Source organism: Aythya marila, assembly GCF_965140915.1.
Source record: "Aythya marila genome assembly, chromosome: 15".
Classification (NCBI taxonomy): domain Eukaryota; kingdom Metazoa; phylum Chordata; class Aves; order Anseriformes; family Anatidae; genus Aythya; species Aythya marila.
In genome coordinates this window covers 6656711-6673157 of record NC_139056.1, presented here as the reverse complement: position 1 = coordinate 6673157, position 16447 = coordinate 6656711, and the positions used below count along the sequence as shown (strand labels likewise).

The 16447-nt window shown below is 61.7% G+C and overlaps 3 protein-coding genes across 8 annotated transcripts in view; 1 reads left to right on the top strand and 2 right to left on the bottom strand.

Annotated features, from left to right (window-relative positions):
- Nucleotides 1-6733, top strand: part of AXIN1 (axin 1) — a 79175-nt gene extending 72442 nt beyond the window's left edge. For all 6 annotated transcript variants that reach the window (XM_082772237.1, XM_082772241.1, XM_082772236.1 and 3 more), the window contains 2 exons: nucleotides 3748-3915; nucleotides 4672-6733. In XM_082772237.1, the coding sequence (XP_082628363.1) occupies nucleotides 3748-3915; nucleotides 4672-4798 (295 nt within the window). In that variant the 3' untranslated portion in view covers nucleotides 4799-6733. The remainder of the gene's footprint in view (nucleotides 1-3747; nucleotides 3916-4671) is intronic.
- Nucleotides 6734-7458: 725 nt separating this feature from the next.
- PDIA2 (protein disulfide isomerase family A member 2) lies at nucleotides 7459-11969 on the bottom strand. The gene is made up of 11 exons (XM_082772780.1): nucleotides 11682-11969; nucleotides 11083-11289; nucleotides 10720-10853; nucleotides 10517-10654; nucleotides 10328-10444; nucleotides 10124-10249; nucleotides 9852-10046; nucleotides 8257-8377; nucleotides 7913-8094; nucleotides 7739-7825; nucleotides 7459-7583 (listed from the first exon to the last, which is right to left on the bottom strand). Exons 1-11 carry the CDS (start codon nucleotides 11929-11931, stop codon nucleotides 7503-7505), a joined length of 1638 nt encoding a protein of 545 aa, XP_082628906.1. The 5' UTR covers nucleotides 11932-11969; the 3' UTR covers nucleotides 7459-7502.
- Nucleotides 11970-12043: 74 nt separating this feature from the next.
- ARHGDIG (Rho GDP dissociation inhibitor gamma) lies at nucleotides 12044-15946 on the bottom strand. The gene is given in 7 exon segments (XM_082772783.1): nucleotides 12044-12778; nucleotides 12860-12923; nucleotides 13309-13385; nucleotides 13469-13552; nucleotides 14240-14422; nucleotides 15487-15695; nucleotides 15697-15946. Coding segments are annotated over 7 exon segments (1017 nt in total). The 5' UTR covers nucleotides 15897-15946; the 3' UTR covers nucleotides 12044-12578.
- Between the last annotated feature and the right edge of the window lie 501 nt (nucleotides 15947-16447).

Genomic DNA, 16447 nt, shown 5'->3' with positions numbered 1-16447 from the left:
TCGGCAGCCTTGGGAAGGCAGAGTCCCCACAGCACGGGAGGAGGTGCAAGCCTGGAGGTGTCCTTGAGGCACGGGCTTGAGCTGGCTGCAGGGGAGCGTACAGTGCCAGCTCTGCACAGCTCAGCTGCCCCTGCGGCATGCTTCCCAGCCTCACGAGTTGTTCCCCTGCTGGCACAGCCCTCTGTAGCCATCTCCTTTCCCTGCTTGCTCCCCAGTCCTGTCCCACGGGCATCCGCACAGGCTGTACTGGGCATCATAAATACTCTGGAAGGAGTCACACTGCTGTTGCAGAACCAGGCTTTCTCTCCCTGTTCTGCAGGGAGCATTGATCTTTGAGATACCAGCAGGACAGCTGCTAGGAAGCAATTCAAGATTAAATGTCCAGCACTGAATGACCTGCGGATCAGGGTGCCCATTGGGGAGAGCCCTGTCCCAGTGACCATCAGGTTGCTTGTCTGTGCAGCCAGTCTGGAGCCATTTTCTGTAGCTCAGTGTCACAGTTCAGTTATGTTAACAGCTGGAAGAAGTAATTAGTAGCAGCTCTGCAGAGAAAAGGGTTTTGCAAGCAGCAAAAGAATTTTAGAAACTCGCAAGCAAAAAAAATGTTAGGGTTAGCTCGGTTTGGAATTAATTTAGATAGCCTGGAAGAGGACCAGAGCTGGACAGTCCCAAGGTAACATCCCCCGGTTGCATTTCAGGCTTTCCAAAGCTCTTCAGCCCCTGGCTGAGCAGGAGCAAGCCCCCTCCTCACTGTGCTGGGCAAAGCTGCATCATCTCTAGGTTGTCCATGTGCTCCAACAGACTCAGGTTCCCGTTCACATCAGCCATTTGGATTACATGGCTAGAGATTCTTGACAGGTTGGTGAAGTGTAGATGCAATAAGTTGGATCAGCGCTGCTGTTTCCTTGTTGGATAACATTTTATCTCATTTTATGACAAATGTTGCAAAGGGAGCTGGTCCCAGAGGAGAGGTAGCGTTACTTGTCTGTATTCCTGGGGAGGGTCACGCTGCGGGCCCAGGAGATGGGCGCAGGTGGAGGCTTTACTGCAGCAGGGCTTAGACGTGGCCTGGTGGAGCAGCACACTCAGTGGGGGCCCATCTGGGTAAGAAGTGGTCTCAGGAGATTTCTAGATTCCTTGGCGATGACGAAAGTGGAGACAGTTGTGTTGCCTTGTTCTCCTGAGAGGAAAGCTCAGAAAATTGTGTTTCCAGTGATCAGCCCTGCTTCAGGCTGCTAGAGATCTGTTGCTGCAGTTTTGGGATGCGTGTGTGTTCTGTGGCTGTGAGATGCTCCCAGAGATGATTTTTCTTCCTGCAGGAAGGCATTAACCCTCTAGCTCTTGTCCCATCACCGGCAGCGTCCTTCAGGAGCTGCTCCTACTGCCTCTGCAGGTCCTGTCCCGTGGGGAGGAGCCCTGTCTTTGTGTCCTGCCACTCTCCCTGTTGCTGCCTGTGGCCTCCTGCTCTTACAGGGTCCCTGCAACCCTCTGGGCAGGTCCAGCTGTGATTCCCTCCCCCTCCTGCTCCAGAGGAACCGAAGCTGCCCTCAGCCTCTGCTCGGATGCCCAGAAGCCATCCCTATGTTGATTTATGTCAAAAACAGGGAGATCCAAAGCTGCAGGGTTTGGTTTTAACTCCAGTGCTGTGAAGCAGTACAGAGCTGCTGTTTTCAGGCACTGGCAGCCTCTCTGTGCTCTGGGAAGGAGTGCGTGCTGTGATGCTGCTGCTTTAACCCCTGCCTGTTTTCCACCATCCCCTTTTTTCTCTCTGCAGTCTGCAGCAGGAGGGCTGTCTGTTTTGACAAGCCCTTGAAACGGTGTACGTGCAAGAGGCATTCGCTCTCTAGCGGATGCAGGAGAAACTTGGGATGCTCTTTCTTCCTTGCGTGCTTTCCACAAGCCACACGATCCCCATGGCCCCTTCCCGAGGCTGGGGAAGAGGAGATAGAGGAGCCAGCCTGAGCACGTTCAGAAACGGCCTTTCAGGAGTGAATTACGCAGCAGCAGGAGGAAGGCTCCCGGCTGTTGGCACAGTCCCCCTCCTACTTCTACCAGGGCAGACCCCGGGGGGCTCAGGGTGTTTGTCGTAGTGGATGGGCGTTTGCAAGCCCAGCAGGTGCTGAGCAGATGAAGGCTTGCTCACCCCCCAGCCCTGTGGGACAGCGGCGCCAGCGCCGTGCTGCCTGAGCTGTGCACGCCGTTGTGTCCCCGGGAGCCTGCGTGCCAGGTCCCCTGGGCACAGAGCAGCTGTCTCTTAGTCATGACTTGTTTCTAGCAGCATTAAGAGAAGCTTAGGGACTTTGAGGTTTTCCAAACCCCTTCAATTAACTTCTGGCTCACAGGATGCACAGTATTTGCCTGAATTTATGACCCATTTTTCCTTTAAATACAAGATTTTTTTTTTCCAAGGATGATTCAGTTTCTTAATGTTTTTCTAGCTAAAGGGCATCCTGTACTTTGATATGAGGATGGGTTCGAAGAGCTCTGCTGGCACCGCGAGCAGACCCACACCTCTCAGGATGCAGCATTTTCCCCAGAGGTCTCCCAGGCAGAGCAAGCACCAGAAACGTTGTTCTGTTGAACTTTAGCCCTCTCATGGCTTTAGAAAGAGGTGAAAAAAAATTCTCTGGTCTTGGTTTGCAAAGCCAATGTTTATGTGGGCATGCCATTAAAAAGGTGCTGTGCCTGCGAGCCAGTGTTTAAAGGTTAGGGTCACAGTCATTTCCAAAACTGTGATTAGCTCATGTGCTTGGCAAATTCTGTTTTCATTGCAACTTTCCAGTCGTATAAATACAAAATCATCTTTTTTTACCCGGTGTGCTTTTAAAATCATTTTAAAGCTGCCAAATTTGTTTTATGTCATTCTGAAAGAGAACGCTGCCTCTGCCGAGACCACACATGCCAAGCTACGGATTTGTGTAGGCTGCTCAAATGCTTGTGCAGCATTTGCAGTGCCCAGGTGAAGGCTGTACAGGAATGCAAAGTACCATCATTTTAATTGTTGCTACTTTTGTCTGCCTCTGAAAATAGGACGAGGACTGGGCTGACACTTTCAGTGTAGTGGTGGCACCACGTAGCAAACGCCAGGATGTGGGCTGGAGGCAGAGACCAGCCTGACATCTCAAGAGTCAGGAAAACAGGAGATTTAAAGTCAGTTCACCGGGGGTCTGAGGGCAGTGTCAGCCTTCCAAAATCCATCGTGCAGTGCAGACAGGACATGTGTTGTTAGCCAGCAGCCTAACTGGGCCTGACCACCCTGTGTGGACGGGACGGGCAGCGAAGCCTGTCCTTGAGCTGTTCTCCTCTCACCAACAGGTTCCCTTGCTGGAAAGGATGAGCCGGGAAGCCACATGGCTTCTTTAAAAAGCCATGTAATTGCTTGGATGGGCTCTCCTCTTGGGCTGGCTGGAGATGTTCTCCCTGTGCAGCAATCTCAACAAGTTGGCTACTAGCCCGGTGGCCCTGAGACAGCTCCTGTTTTTGACATCAGAGCCTCTGTTCTCCCCACAGAGCCTGAGGAGCTGCAGGACCACCACAGCAGGCTGCCTGCCAGTCCCAGGCTCGCTCAGAGGCCACATCACACCTCCTGCTGCCCACCTCTTGCCACCCTGTGGTGGAACATGACCTGAACCCCTTGCCTGGGCAGCCCCACGCCCAGACCGGCACCCAGCGGTGGCGATGGCACTGAAGCTGTGCTGAGCACCGTAGGCTGATACTCAGCAGGTTGCTTCTATTTGTGTGCAACAGGTTGAAGCCCCAGAAGAGACCGGGCAGTGGCGCGTCCCAGCCGTGTGAGAACATCGTGGTTGCTTACTACTTCTGCGGAGAGCCGATCCCCTACCGCACCCTCGTCAAAGGGCGCGTGGTGACACTGGGACAGTTCAAGGAGCTGCTGACCAAGAAAGGGAACTACAGGTAAGGGCTGTCTCCTGCCAAGGTGAAGGAGCCATGGTGGAGGTAGGTCGGGAGGGTCCTGGAGTTCTCCAGAGCCTTCCAGGAGGGCTCTCAGGCTGTGCTGCAGTGGGAATCCAGCAGCACAGTAAAAGATGCCTGGTTGCCACTGGAGGTTCCTGTACTTAAGAAAAATAAGTCCCAACGTGAGCCAGGAATGTACTTTTTAAATAGGGCCAGAACCAGTACTTGCAGCAGCAATCCTGCCTCGTGGAAGCAGGGTTGTATTCGTGTTCAGCTGGAAAGGTTTGGTTGTTGAAGAGGCAGGTTACAGGAACATGGGAGATTGGGTTCTCTACCAGAAATGTCCTGCATCACAGTTCGTACCTTGAACAGACATGTCAGGGCTGCACAGTGTCCTGGGCTGGTAAGAAGCAGCAGCAACTAATGCTTGATGATGTTCTGGAGAACCCTTCAGCTTCCAGAGCCATTTCAACTCCCAGGGTTGCCTCCAGTGAGGACAAACAGGTTGGGCCCTACTGGAGTCCCAGAGTGCCTGTCCTCTGCGTGGCAGCCAGGCATGGGGTGTGTAGCTCTGCCAGTTACCCCTTCCTTGTCAGAGTGAAGACGGGTGGATGCTGGCCTCAGGCGCCTCCACATCTGCTGGAGCTGCTCCCCGTTCCCCATGAGCTCAGGGAGTGCTGTACCCTGTCTCTGGGTATGACCGGTGTCCCACGTGGCCACTCACGTCTCGCTGTCGCCGTGTTTCTGGGTTTCCAGGTATTACTTTAAGAAAGTGAGTGATGAGTTCGACTGTGGTGTGGTCTTCGAGGAGGTGCGGGAAGATGACACCATCCTGCCCATCTTTGAAGAGAAGATCATCGGGAAGGTGGAAAAGATCGACTAGGCGACTAGGCTGAGAGGCTGCGAAGGCTTTAAGGAAAGGACTGTGAAAGACTCTGGGACCGGAGGAGAAGGTCTGGGGCTGACGCTGGCGGTGCTACTCCAGCAGGTGCTGGGCGAGCCCGGGGCGGAGGGCGGCAGCCTGCTCTGCGCAAGCTGTTTTGCCAGTGGAAGTCGTTTCACCCCACGAACCTGCCAGTGGGAGCCTGGGCTCCCTCTCCATACCGAATATAAGTGTAATGTAGCATTGTACAGTGCATTAGAAAGTGTAATATGACCTTGTTTACTAAAGCTGCATATTTTTGATATATTGTAATAAAAGGAAAATATTTCCAATGTCACAGTGCTCTTATGTAAATGTAAAACGTACAGGTACTGCAGAATTCACCCAAAGTGTACAGCCATCCGTCAGACTCGGTGTGGTCCTCGCTTTCACAGCACCCTGCCCTGTCCCCTCCGTGTGGATGGCTCCTGAGCGACGCTGCTGCAGCGGGCAGAGCGCGCCTGGCCCAGCGAGCTGCTGTGCCCTGCTCGTGTGGAAGGCGTCGGTGCTCCAGAGGGGCCCTGCTCTGTGGTTCCTGCGCCCCTCCGAAGATTGCTGAGACGTTCTGAACAAGTTGGCCTCGTGCCTCCCTGGCAGTCGCAGCTACAGGACCTGGTAGGGTGGTTTTTCTCCTGAGCTTTCTGAGATTGAGTGACTCCCCGATGGAAAGAGGGGTCGGTGGCAGGTCTCAGTGCTGGGGGCTTCCCGTGGTGCCTTGTACCAGAGCCGCAGGGGACGGGGCGAGCTGGCAGGGCCGTGGGACATCCACGAGGAGCAGCTCCCACCCCATGCTGTGGAGCTGGGGGCAGCAGGCTGGGTGCTGGCATCCCACATCCTGTGCTTGTCCTCCACGTGTGCCCTGTTCCCGGAGAAGACCTTTCCTCCCAGGAGGGAGCAGCAGCTCCATGGAGGGCTGGCACCCGTGTGCCCCATGCAGACGTGCTCAGGCCTCCAGTGCCAAAGTCAGGCTTCAGTCAAGGAGTCTTTTTAGGAGATGTAGTATGGGGAGGTAACCAGTGAGACACTTTAAGTATGAGGACAAAACCCATCTTTTTATGAGTCTTGAGGTTTTTTTTTTAGGTTCTGTGTCTCTGAGGGGGTCGTGTGAGAGCACTGCAGTCCAGTGCTAGGAGCGAAGGGAGTTGTTGATGCCATTTTATGGGGCTCTTTTAGGGCCAGGTCACCCAAACACTGCACTCACTCTAAGGGTTAACCACCAGGGTGCAGACGGGGCTCCAGGCAGCCTCCTGGGATTACCTGCTCCCACCTGGGCTGCCCGCTCCCCCTGCCCCTGCCCACCAGCCCAGGCCGTACTCCAGGCCCAAGCAGCCGCAGCTCTGCGCTGGCTCCTTCAGCCAGACCAGCCCCCTCGTGTCTCCCAAAACCAGCTTGTGGGGGGCTTCCACATCAGCTCTGGCCCTGCCCAGCTGCATGTCCTGGCTCTGCACTCTGCTGCTGCAGCACCTTGGAGCGTGGTGCAGCTGCCCGTGGGGCTGGGGGCCCTTTGTGCGTGGCACCACACGGGGATGTGACTCAGCCTATTGTATATGTCACCGAGTGCCTTTTAAACACGGTCCTGGGACTCGCCCATCACTATGTGAAGTCCAGCAAAATCTGCCATCGTTTTCAGCCAGGGAACAGTGTTATGAGCGTTTTTTTTCCTCCCTCTTTTTTTAAGGTCTGATCATGTTGTGTCTGGTGAGGTTGTTACCATGCCTGGGATTTCCGTCTCCCCCTTTTTTTCTCAGGGGGTTCCCTGTAAATATGTACATTTGCTAAGTGCAGCATCCTCCGCTGGCTGTGCAGCCCTGGCGATGTCTCCTGTGCATCCTCATGTGCTGACTTGTACAATGATCTTTTCAAAGGTACTTGGATAAAATGAAATAAAACCCCACAGCCCAACGCCTGCTGGTTTCTTCCTTCCCTGCGGAGCAGAGATCCAGGCCCAGGGGAGCCCCTTGGGGTGTCTGGTGGGTGGGACTGGTCGGGGAACCCACAGGGTGGACGTGGAGGCCACAGCCCCTCAGGGTCCTGTCCCCAGAGCCATTGCCCACGGCCTGAGAGCAGCAGGCACAGGGAAAGGGGACAGTGCTGGGGGTTGTGGGAGCACCAGGGGGTCCCAGAGGCTGTGAGCCAGGGTCTGGAGAAGCTCAAAGAGTGTTTGGAGCCCCGTGATGGGCCCAGGGCCCTGGGGAGGTGAAAGGACCCTTGTAGCACCCACCCCATGGGGTGTGCCCAGGGCCAAGGGCGAGGGCACGGTGCCTGGTGTCCTGAGAGCAGCAGTATGAGACCTGCACCAGGCCCTTAGCATGGGTACAGGGATGATGCTGGTGCCAGCCATCTCTGGTGAACCAGGGTCTGTCCCACGTGGCTGGAGGGTGGGAACCGGGCCTGTGGCTGAGCTGTCCCATGGGGGAGACTTCCTGGGTTCAGCTTGTAGGCAGGGGGCTCTGTCCCCTGACCCCCAGATGTGAACCCCCTGTGTTCACCCTGTCCCCTTAGATGCCACCGAGTACCACGTGCCCCTGGCCAGAGCAAATGTGGCACCCCTGGGGTGAGCGGGGGCTGCCGGCAGCTGCACCCCCATGCTGCAGAGCTGCAGACAAAGACCAGAGCCCACGTTGTTTCCAGGGCGTTTATAGCACCCGCGCAGGTGGGACAGGGCTCACAGCTCATCCCGGGCCTCAGCCGTGCCTGACGGACTCGGCTCCTCTGTGACTGTGCTGTTCTCAGGGGTCTTGGTCACCTGCAGAAGGTGGTGGTAAGACAAGGATGGCCACGCACACCCCGTCCCCGTCCTGCTGTGGGGCAGAGCAGGGCCCATCCCCTGCCCAGCAGGGGCTTGGAGCCATCCTGGGGTGGATGGAAACCCCTCCCCAGGGAAAGGGGGACCATACTGACCACAGGTGGCTCCTCAGGCAGCGTCCCCCCATTTTCCAGGAATTTGGAGAAGGTCTCCACGTCTCGGGTGCTCCTATACTCGATCATCTGGAGTCACGGAACAGAAGGAGGATAAGGAATGATGCCCGTGCCCAGCCCCCTTCCCAGGTGCCCCACTCATGCCTTGTACCCTACCTTCCTGCCCGGCCCAGCAGGGAAATAGTGCAGTGTGGGGTAACCCCTGATGGTGAGGTTCTCCAGCTCGTTGGCCGTGGCATCCATCTCAGCAATGACAATGTCCTCGTGGTCCTTGTAGCGCTCACCCAGCTCCTCCCAAGCAGCCGCCATCTCCTTGCAGTGGGAGCACCACGGCGCATCTGCACGACAGGCACAATGCTGGGAGGACACCCTGGCTGAGCGAGGGGGCCAGGATTTGGGGCTGCCGGGTTCCTCAGGTGAGGGCCTGGCGTGGGAAGGGGGCTCAGCCCTCAGCCCCCTGATGGAGCTCAGGAAGGGTCACAGGGAGCCACAGCACTTACAGAATTTCACAAAGACGTTCTTGGTCTCATCAAATGCCACCTGCTCAAAGGTCTTCCCCACGAGGACTTTAACAGGCCGCGTGTCCCAGTCCTCAGGGGGCGTCTGGCTCAGCAGATGGGGCTGTGGGGACAACCAGGATGGCCACAGCCCATGGTGAGCAGTGCTAGGACACAGGCATCAGGGGCCAGGGTTTGCCAGGAACATCCCCCCACCACCACCTGCAGACCCAGCAGATCCAGGCACGCCAGGACCAGTTGCCAAACGCCATCCCCACCACCCCAGTGTGGTACCCAGCCCTGTTCAGCATTCCTGTGCTGACTTCTGGACCATCTCTTCCCTGCTCCCCCTCTACTTTCATCCCATCATGTGTGGCTCAATGTTGATGATCTCCTGCCTCATTTTCCATAAAGTTTTTTTTTTTTTCCTTGCACAGTCAGTTGCAGGACAAGCTGGACTCGTGCAAAGCATTTGACACTGTCCCCCATTATATCCTTGTCTCTAAACTGGAGAGACAATTTGGTGGATGGACCTTTTGGTAGGTAAGGAATCAGTTGGATGGTCACACTCAACGAGTTGCAGTCAACAGCTCAGTGTCATGGTGGAAATCAGTAACGAGCAGTGTTCCTCAGGGGTTAGTACTGGGACCAGCGCTGTTTAACAGCTCTACTAGTGACATGGGCAGCGGGATTGATGATGAAAGACACCAAGCTGTGTGGTGAGGGACCTGGACAAGCCTGAGAGGTGGGCCTGTGCAATCCTTCAGAAGTTCAACAAGGCCAAGTGCACCTGGGCTGGGGCAATCCCAAGCATAAATTTGGGCTGGGGCAATCCCAAGCATAATCCAGGCTGGGTGGAGAATGGATTGAGAGCAGCCCTGAGGAGAAGGACTTGGGGGTGTTGCTGAATGAGAAGCTCAACATGAGCCCGCAATGCGTATTGGCAGCCCGGAAAGCCAACTGTATCCTGGGCTGCACCAACAGCAGCATGGCCAGCAGGGCGAGGGAGGGGATTGTCCCCCTCTGCTCCGCTTTCATGAGACCCCACCTAGAGCCCTGCACTCAGCTCTGGGCCCCCCAGCACAAGAAGGACTATGATGTATTAGAATGAGTCCAGAGGAGACTGCAAAGTGGCTGGACCACATCTCCTACAAAGGCTGAGGGAGCTGGGGTTGTTCAGCCTGGAGACGAGAAGGCTGCAGGGACACCTTACAGTGGCTTTCCAGTACCTAAAGGGGGCTGCAGGAAAGGTGGGGAGGGACTCTGTGTCAGGGGGTGTAGTGATAGGACAAGGGGGGATGGCTTTAAACTAAAAGAGGGGAGGTTTGGGTTAGCTATTCAGAAGGAATTCTTTACTGTGAGGGTGCTGAGGCACTGGCACAGGTTGCACAGAGAAGCTGTGGATGCCCCATCCCTGGAAGTGTTTGAAACCAGGCTGGATGGGGCTTTGGGCAGCCTGGTCTGGTGGGAGGGGCAGAGGGGTTGGAATTAGAAGGTCTGTAAGGTCCCTTCCAACCCAAACCATTCTATGACTATATAAGCCCCAGATCCTCAGCTCTGGCTGCACAAGTATCAGTGAGCAGCCACGGCTCTCTCACCTTGACCTTGCCGTCCAGCACCGCCTGCACAAAGTCCCGCACGGCTGTGGCCGAGAAGGCGTCCTCAGCCATCTGGTACTTGCGGTTGTTCTCCATCTTGATGAAGCGCAAGGTGGGGGCATCCGCAGGGGTCATGCCGAAGAAGGACAGGACAGTGGCACCGTACCCATCCACGTCCACCACTACAAAGAGCACCTGGGCAGAGGGACAGGCAGCACTGAGGCCAGGGAGCCTCAGGGGTCCTCGCCGTGCCCACCCCCAGGCTGCCTCACCTTTCCCCGAAAATTGCTGGCAGCCTTGCGGAAGTCATCCCGCAGCGCCAGCTGCTCCTCCACGGTCTTGTTGAGAAAGAGCAGCATGTGGTGGGGGATATTGGCACCAAAGATGCGGCTGGAGGTCTGCGGGGAGCAGGAGGATGGTGAGGGCTGGGATACCCTGCGGCTGGTGCTGGGGACAGGGTGGGACGGGGGCCGTACCTCGTTGGAGAACTCCATCACCAGCTCCAGGCTGTGCACACGGAGCAGCCGGGTGAGCTCGGCTGCGTTCAGCCCCTGTGCTGGGTCCACAGGGAAGTCCGTCCGTTCCTCGTCAAACTGCCAGGACGCGGGCCAGTGAGCGCCAGGGGTCCCCAGCATGGACCCCCCACCCTCCCCAGCCCTGCTCACCTTCTTGAAGAGGCAGACCGTGTCAACTGACAGCCCATACGCCTCAAAGAGCTCGTCCGCCTTGGTCACACCGAACGCCACGTCCACCACCTCACCAGCCGCCTCGTAGAACGCCTGGGCCGCCTCGCCCTGCAGGTCCTGCATGGCCCCACCATGAGACCTGCCCTGGCCCTGGCCCAGCCCCGGCCTGGTCCCTGGCCCACCTTGAAGAAGCCCACGACCACGATGTCCTGGGCGTTGATGAAGGCGGCCGCGGTTTCGGTGTCCTGCAGCAGCGTGGTGCTGGGGCCGGCCCGACGCTGCATCCAGCGCACGATGCCCTCGGCGTCCATGCGGCCTGCAGCGGGGCTGCCACCATCACCACAGGCACCCACCCACCGTCACCAGGCTGCCAACCCCCCAGCCCAGGCCACCACCACCACCACGAGGCTGCCAGCTGTCACCTCCTTCACCATCACTGCCACCCCCTCGCCGTCACCACGCTGCCACCCCTTCACCACCACGTGTCCCTCCCGCTGCCCCCCCGCTGTGGATACTGCCGCCTTCATGCGGTGCCGTGGCCCTACCGCTGTAGGCGAGGGGATGAGTGCGGTTGCCATCACGGAAGAGCTTGAGCGTGGGGTAGGCGTGGATGCCAAACTCATTGCTCAGGGCTGTCTGCGCCGTGGCGTCCACCTTGCCCAGCCGCACTGCCTCCGACCCGTTCCTCAGCCTGGCGGCTGCCTGGGCAAACTCGGGGGCCAGCCTCTGGCAGTGCCCACACCACGGTGCATCTGCGTGGAGGCCCAGTGTCACCCACAGAGAGCCCAGCACGTGTGGGGGTGTCCCTGGTCCCCAGGGTGGGGCTCAGTGGGTGGCCAAGGACATGTCACACTTGAGCCTGGCATGCTCCAGCACACGCCCACACTCTTCTGTGTCCCACACCCCTTGTGTCCCTGCCCCATATCCCATGCCCCTGCCCTGTGGCCCTGCCTCACACCGTGTGCTCTTGCACCAAACCCTATGTCCCCATGTTGTCACGCTGTGCCCCTGCCCCTCTTACCCATACCCATAGCCCTGTTGTCCCCATGCCCCTGCCCCACACCTCTGCCCCCTGCCCTGCACTCACAGCTCTGCCCTGTACCCCTGCCTGTCCCCAGCCCCTGCCCTCACCCAGGACACTTACAGAACTCCACCAGCAGCAGGCTGAACTCGCTCAAGGCACGGGCAAAGTTGTGCTCGTGAAGCACCAGGACACTGTCCTCCTCCACGAGCTCATCCGAGATCACATCGTCATCTTCATCCTCCTCCTCCTCTGCCACCACCTCCCCATCATCATCCTTGCCCTCAGGCCCCTCGCTGTCCCCCCAGGCCGGGCCCAGCCAGGCCAGCGAGAGCACCAAGAGCCAAAGCAGCCGGGCCCCGGAGCCTCGCATGGTGCCACCGCTGCCAGACGCCACTGCCAAAGCCGGCGCACGGGGGAGAGGGGCCAGATAAGGGCCCCAGGGCGGGTGGTGCCGGTCCCCAGGAGCTCGTGGCCCTCCGCTACTGGCTGCCCAGCACCACAGATAAGGCAGCGGGACCAGGTGGCTGTTTTCCAGCCACCCCGTCTCCGCAGCGGGACCTGGCCCAGGGACAAGGAACAGCCACGGGATGGGCGGGCAAAGGCAAGGGGCGCGTGGACACAGCAGTAAGAGACAAGTCTGTACGGTTTAATGGCGATGGAAGAGCACAGCCTGCCACCGGGCAGTCGGACAGGGCCGGCAGCTCGGCACCGCGCGGTGGTCCCGTCCCACGCGGCCGGGCAGGCCCCGCTCAGCGCTACAGCAGGTTCACAGCCACAGACCCAGCGATGGAGATGCCGCAAGGACGAGTCGGGCGTCAGTATTAAAAAAAAACAGCAATTAAAAATAACTTTGGTTGCGAAGACCACGACCGTGGGTGCCCGCTTGCTAAGGGACCCCCCCACACCTTAACATGAATGGGGCGAGCGCGGCAGCGCCGGCGGGCAGCAAGGGGTCCCCGGGGCCGCGGGAGCCGCGTCCCCGAGCTGGCAGAAGGCGGGGGTGCGGGGCTGGGGGGGTCAGTCCTCCCAGGCCTTCTTTATGCACAGGCCCCACTCCCAGGAGAGGTGCTCCGTCTTGTCATCATCGGTGACCAGGGAGCGGACGCGGTAGGAGCCGCGCACCAGCCGGCCCCGGGGCACCTCCTCAGCTGGCGTCACCACCTCATACTCCTCGGCCCGCGGCGCGTAGCTGCCCACCATGAAGACATCGCGGTCCACTGGGTGAGAAGGCAAGAGGGGGACGAGTGAGCGGGGCCGGGGCGGCAGAGCCCCCATCCCTGGCCCCGGCCCCCACTCACCCGGCCGGCCGCGGCGGTACGTGAGGTGCAGGCACTTCAGCCCGCAGACGATCTCCCTGTTCACCTGCAAGGCAGAGGGCAGGGATGCTGAGGCATGGCATGGTGTGGTGTCCCCCTCCTCATTCTGGGGTCCCCTGGGCTTTGGGGTGCCCCCCTCTCCCCCACCCCCACAGCCCTGTAAGGCACTACACCAGGATCTGGCCTCTCGGTCAGGACTGGGCACTGAGCAGGAGAAAAGGTGGCGGGGACCCCGGCTGGCAGTGGTGCTGGGGAGGAAGGATTGTCGGGGTGGGCAGGGACCCCCAGAGGGGCAAAGAGCCAGAGGCGGGCAAGGGGCAGAGACTCCGTGGCAGCAGGGACCCGTGGGTGGCAGAATGCACCCTGTGGGGCAGCAGTAGGGCCGTGCCCAGCTCAGCCGGTGGGCACAGGGCACCCCACATCCACCTTACCTTGAAGGACACCTTCACCCTGTAGTCCACCCCCTCCTTCAGCACAAAGGGACGGCTCTGCAGCACCTCCAGGTCTCCTGCGGTGGGAGGCAGCCCCATCAGCCCGGAACCCCTTCCTCCTCCTCCCTCCCACCACGGGAGCCCCTCCACCAGCGCTCACCTGTAAGGTCCATGGTGATGGGCCCCGGCGCCTGCTCGCACATCAGGGTGAGCTTCGTCACCTGCACGTTGGGCACGCTGGCATCTAGGGACAAAAGGCAAGGTGCAGGCCTTACCCAGCCCACACAGAGCTGGCACGTCCAGTACAGAGCAGCTGTGCTGTGTGCCCCCAGGGCCTTCCCTGCCCACACAGCCCTGCAGCATCCCAAAGGGCTGCGGTGCCCACAGTTCGGAGCCAGTGACCAGCAGGCAGGGCTCAGGGACATCTCAGGCCAGCCCAAACCTCGGCATCAAACCCACCCATGTGCACCCCACTGGTCTGCATGCACCTCCCCAGCTCCCGTGCACCCCCTTGGCTGGGGCATCGGGTGCTGCGCCCCAGGCAGACATGGGGAGCAGCACAAGGCCAGGTGGGTGCTGTGGGGTTTGGGGTCACCGCCTGGCTGGGGGGCCCAGCGCCGACAGCCACGAGCTGTCAGCCCCCGCAGCCGCTCGCTCCATCTCTGTCATCCCAATGAATTCCCCGGTCCCTTGTACCCGTTCCTATGGAAACTGCGGCGGTGATCCTGTAACCAAGGCAACCGGGGTCCCCGGGCAGCCGTTCCCGTTGCAGCAGGGGAATGCCGGTGTCTCCGTGCAGCGGGGTGGGCGCAGGCAGACGGCACCCACAGGGATGCCCCAGCTCCCTGCACCCGCCGAGGCTGCATCACCTGGCACAAGGTGCCGGGGGTGCTCGGGGCACCCAGCCCCAGCCCGCGGCCCCCGGCCTTACCCACGGCCGCGGGGATGGTGCCCAGTAGTGCCTGCTTGTACTTCCGCAGGCTCTCATCCCCCGGGTCCAGCTGCTGGATCTCCTGCAGGCTCTTCTTCGCCGGCGTCTTGTACGCCAGGGCCACGTCGGCATCGTCCTCCTCCTCCAGCGACAGCGTCACCCCCTCCTTGTCAGCCATGATGTCTGCGGGGGACAGGCAGTGGCAGTCCCGCCCTGGGGACACCCCAGGGGACCCCCCGCAAGCCCCGGGGACACACAGGGGTTGCTGGGCTGTGGGGGGGGACTTAGCTCAGGTACCCCCCAAATGAATGTGGGCCATCATCTCCCCATCTTTTGCAGCCACATTGTCTCCCTTGCCTCAGGACTGTGGGGACACCGCCAGGCTGCGTGTCCCCGGGGCTCGGTGGCACAGCTGAGCCCAGAGGCGTTGCCGCCAGCTGCGTTTCCGCACGGTCATGAAGCGAGACGAGCCCGTGCCTACGTGGTGCACAGCTCGGGGCACGTTTGCAACCCGCCGTGGCCTGCAGGCACCCCGCGTGCCTGGGCACCCAGGGAGGTCCTCGGCACCGCACCGCAGCCCCTGCTCCAACCCTGCTGGGCAGCCGCCAGCCCCGTCTCCTGCCCCAAACCACCAGCAGCTGCAGGTACAGGGTGCAAAGAAAAAAATTAAAAATAATAATTTAAAAAAAAAAAAAAAACACAGGTCTGAGTCAAGCAGCGGCTCTGGTGGGTGCCAGCCAGCTGAGGGGGTGGCGCACACACAAAGGCGGGTGATGCTCCTGCAGCCAGGGGGTTCGGGGCCCCTGCCCTGCCCTGCCCTGCCTCCCGCATCCCCCCCCTGCCCTTCCCTGGAAGCCCCAGCCTGGGGGGAGAAGGGGCCGCCGCGCTCAGCCCCCAGCCCCCGGGGTGAGCCGAGCGGGTCCCCGGGGCAGCAGCGGGGCCGGGCACAGCGCGGGGGCCCCGGCCGCATCCCCAGGCCCGGCCGCGCACAGACGGACCCCCCCGGGGGCTCGCCCAGCGCCGGGTGCCGCAGGCCGGGCTGCAACGGGGCGGGAGGGGGGGCGGCCCGAGGAGACCCCCGGCGCCGTCCCCCGCTCCCGGTCCCGTTGCGATGCTCACCTGTTGGCTGCCGGGGGCGATGCTCGGGCCGGCCCCGGGGCGCTGCCCACCCCCGCGCCCCCCGGGCGCTGCCCACCCCCGAGCCCCCCGCTGCAGGGGCCGCGCTCCCCGGCCCCGCCGCCGCTCACCTCGGTAGCACAGCGCCAGCCACAGCAGCTCCAGGAGCTGCCCGCCGGCCTCGCACACATCCAGGCCGAGCATGGCCGGGGCCGGGCCGGGCCCAGCGCTCCCGGGGGCGTCGCGAAAGACCGGGGCTGGGGGAGCGCCCCGATGGGGGGGGGGGGGGTGATGCCCGCTGCTCTGCTCCCGGGGCGCGGCTCCGCCGCCTCCCGCTGCTCTCCCGGGGGCCCGGGGACGGGGACGGGGCCGCGCTCGTTCCCGGCGCTGCCCGGCGCTGCGCTCCCCCCGCTGCGCTCGGCGGTGCCCGGCGCGGCCCGGCGGGGCGGCGGCGGCGGCTCCCGCAGACGCGGCGGCTCCGCTGCCCGCCCCCGCCCGCCCCCGCCCCTCGGCGCCGGGCGGCTCCAGCCCCGCCGCTCATGGGCGGCGAGACTGCAGTGAGCTCATCCGCCGTGCGCGCCGGCACCGCGCCTGCCCGCCCCCGGGGCGCCCTGCCCGCACCCTGCCCGCATCCCCCCGCAGCCTGCCCGCACCCTGCCCGCGGCTCCATCCCCTGCCCGCACCCGGGAGCGAGCCCCGAGCGCCTGCTGCCTGCAGCTACCCATCCTCCCCCCCCCCCAGCCCTCCCGCAGCCGCCCCGCCCGGTGCCGGTGCGGCCCCGCCGGCAGCCGCGGGGATGCGGCCGGTTCCTCGGGACGCTCCCGGCCCCGGCGGCCGCCCCCGGCCCCGCTCGGCCACGGGGGGCGCCCCCCGAACGCCCTCGGCACCGCCCCGGGGGCGGCGGGGAAACGGGGTCGGGGTCGGGGCCGGGGTCGCCGCCGCGCCCCGGGATGCCCCGGCCGGGCACCGGGCTCGGACCGCGGCAGCCGCCAGGGGGAGCGCGGCGGGGGCGGGCGGGGGCCGGGCGGGGGCGGTGCCGGGGCCGGGACCGGGGCGGTGCCGGGGCTGGGCCGGGGACCGGGAGCGGGGAAG

Coding starts and splice junctions, on each gene's coding strand:
- PDIA2 (XM_082772780.1), bottom strand. CDS start 11,931: ATGCGAGGCTCCGGGGCCCGGCTGCTTTGGCTCTTGGTGCTCTCGCTG. Junction 10,250..10,327: donor TGATGGAGTTCTCCAACGAG/GTACGGCCCCCG, acceptor TGCTCCCCGCAG/ACCTCCAGCCGCATCTTTGG. Junction 10,047..10,123: donor CCAGCAATTTTCGGGGAAAG/GTGAGGCAGCCT, acceptor CCCTCTGCCCAG/GTGCTCTTTGTAGTGGTGGA.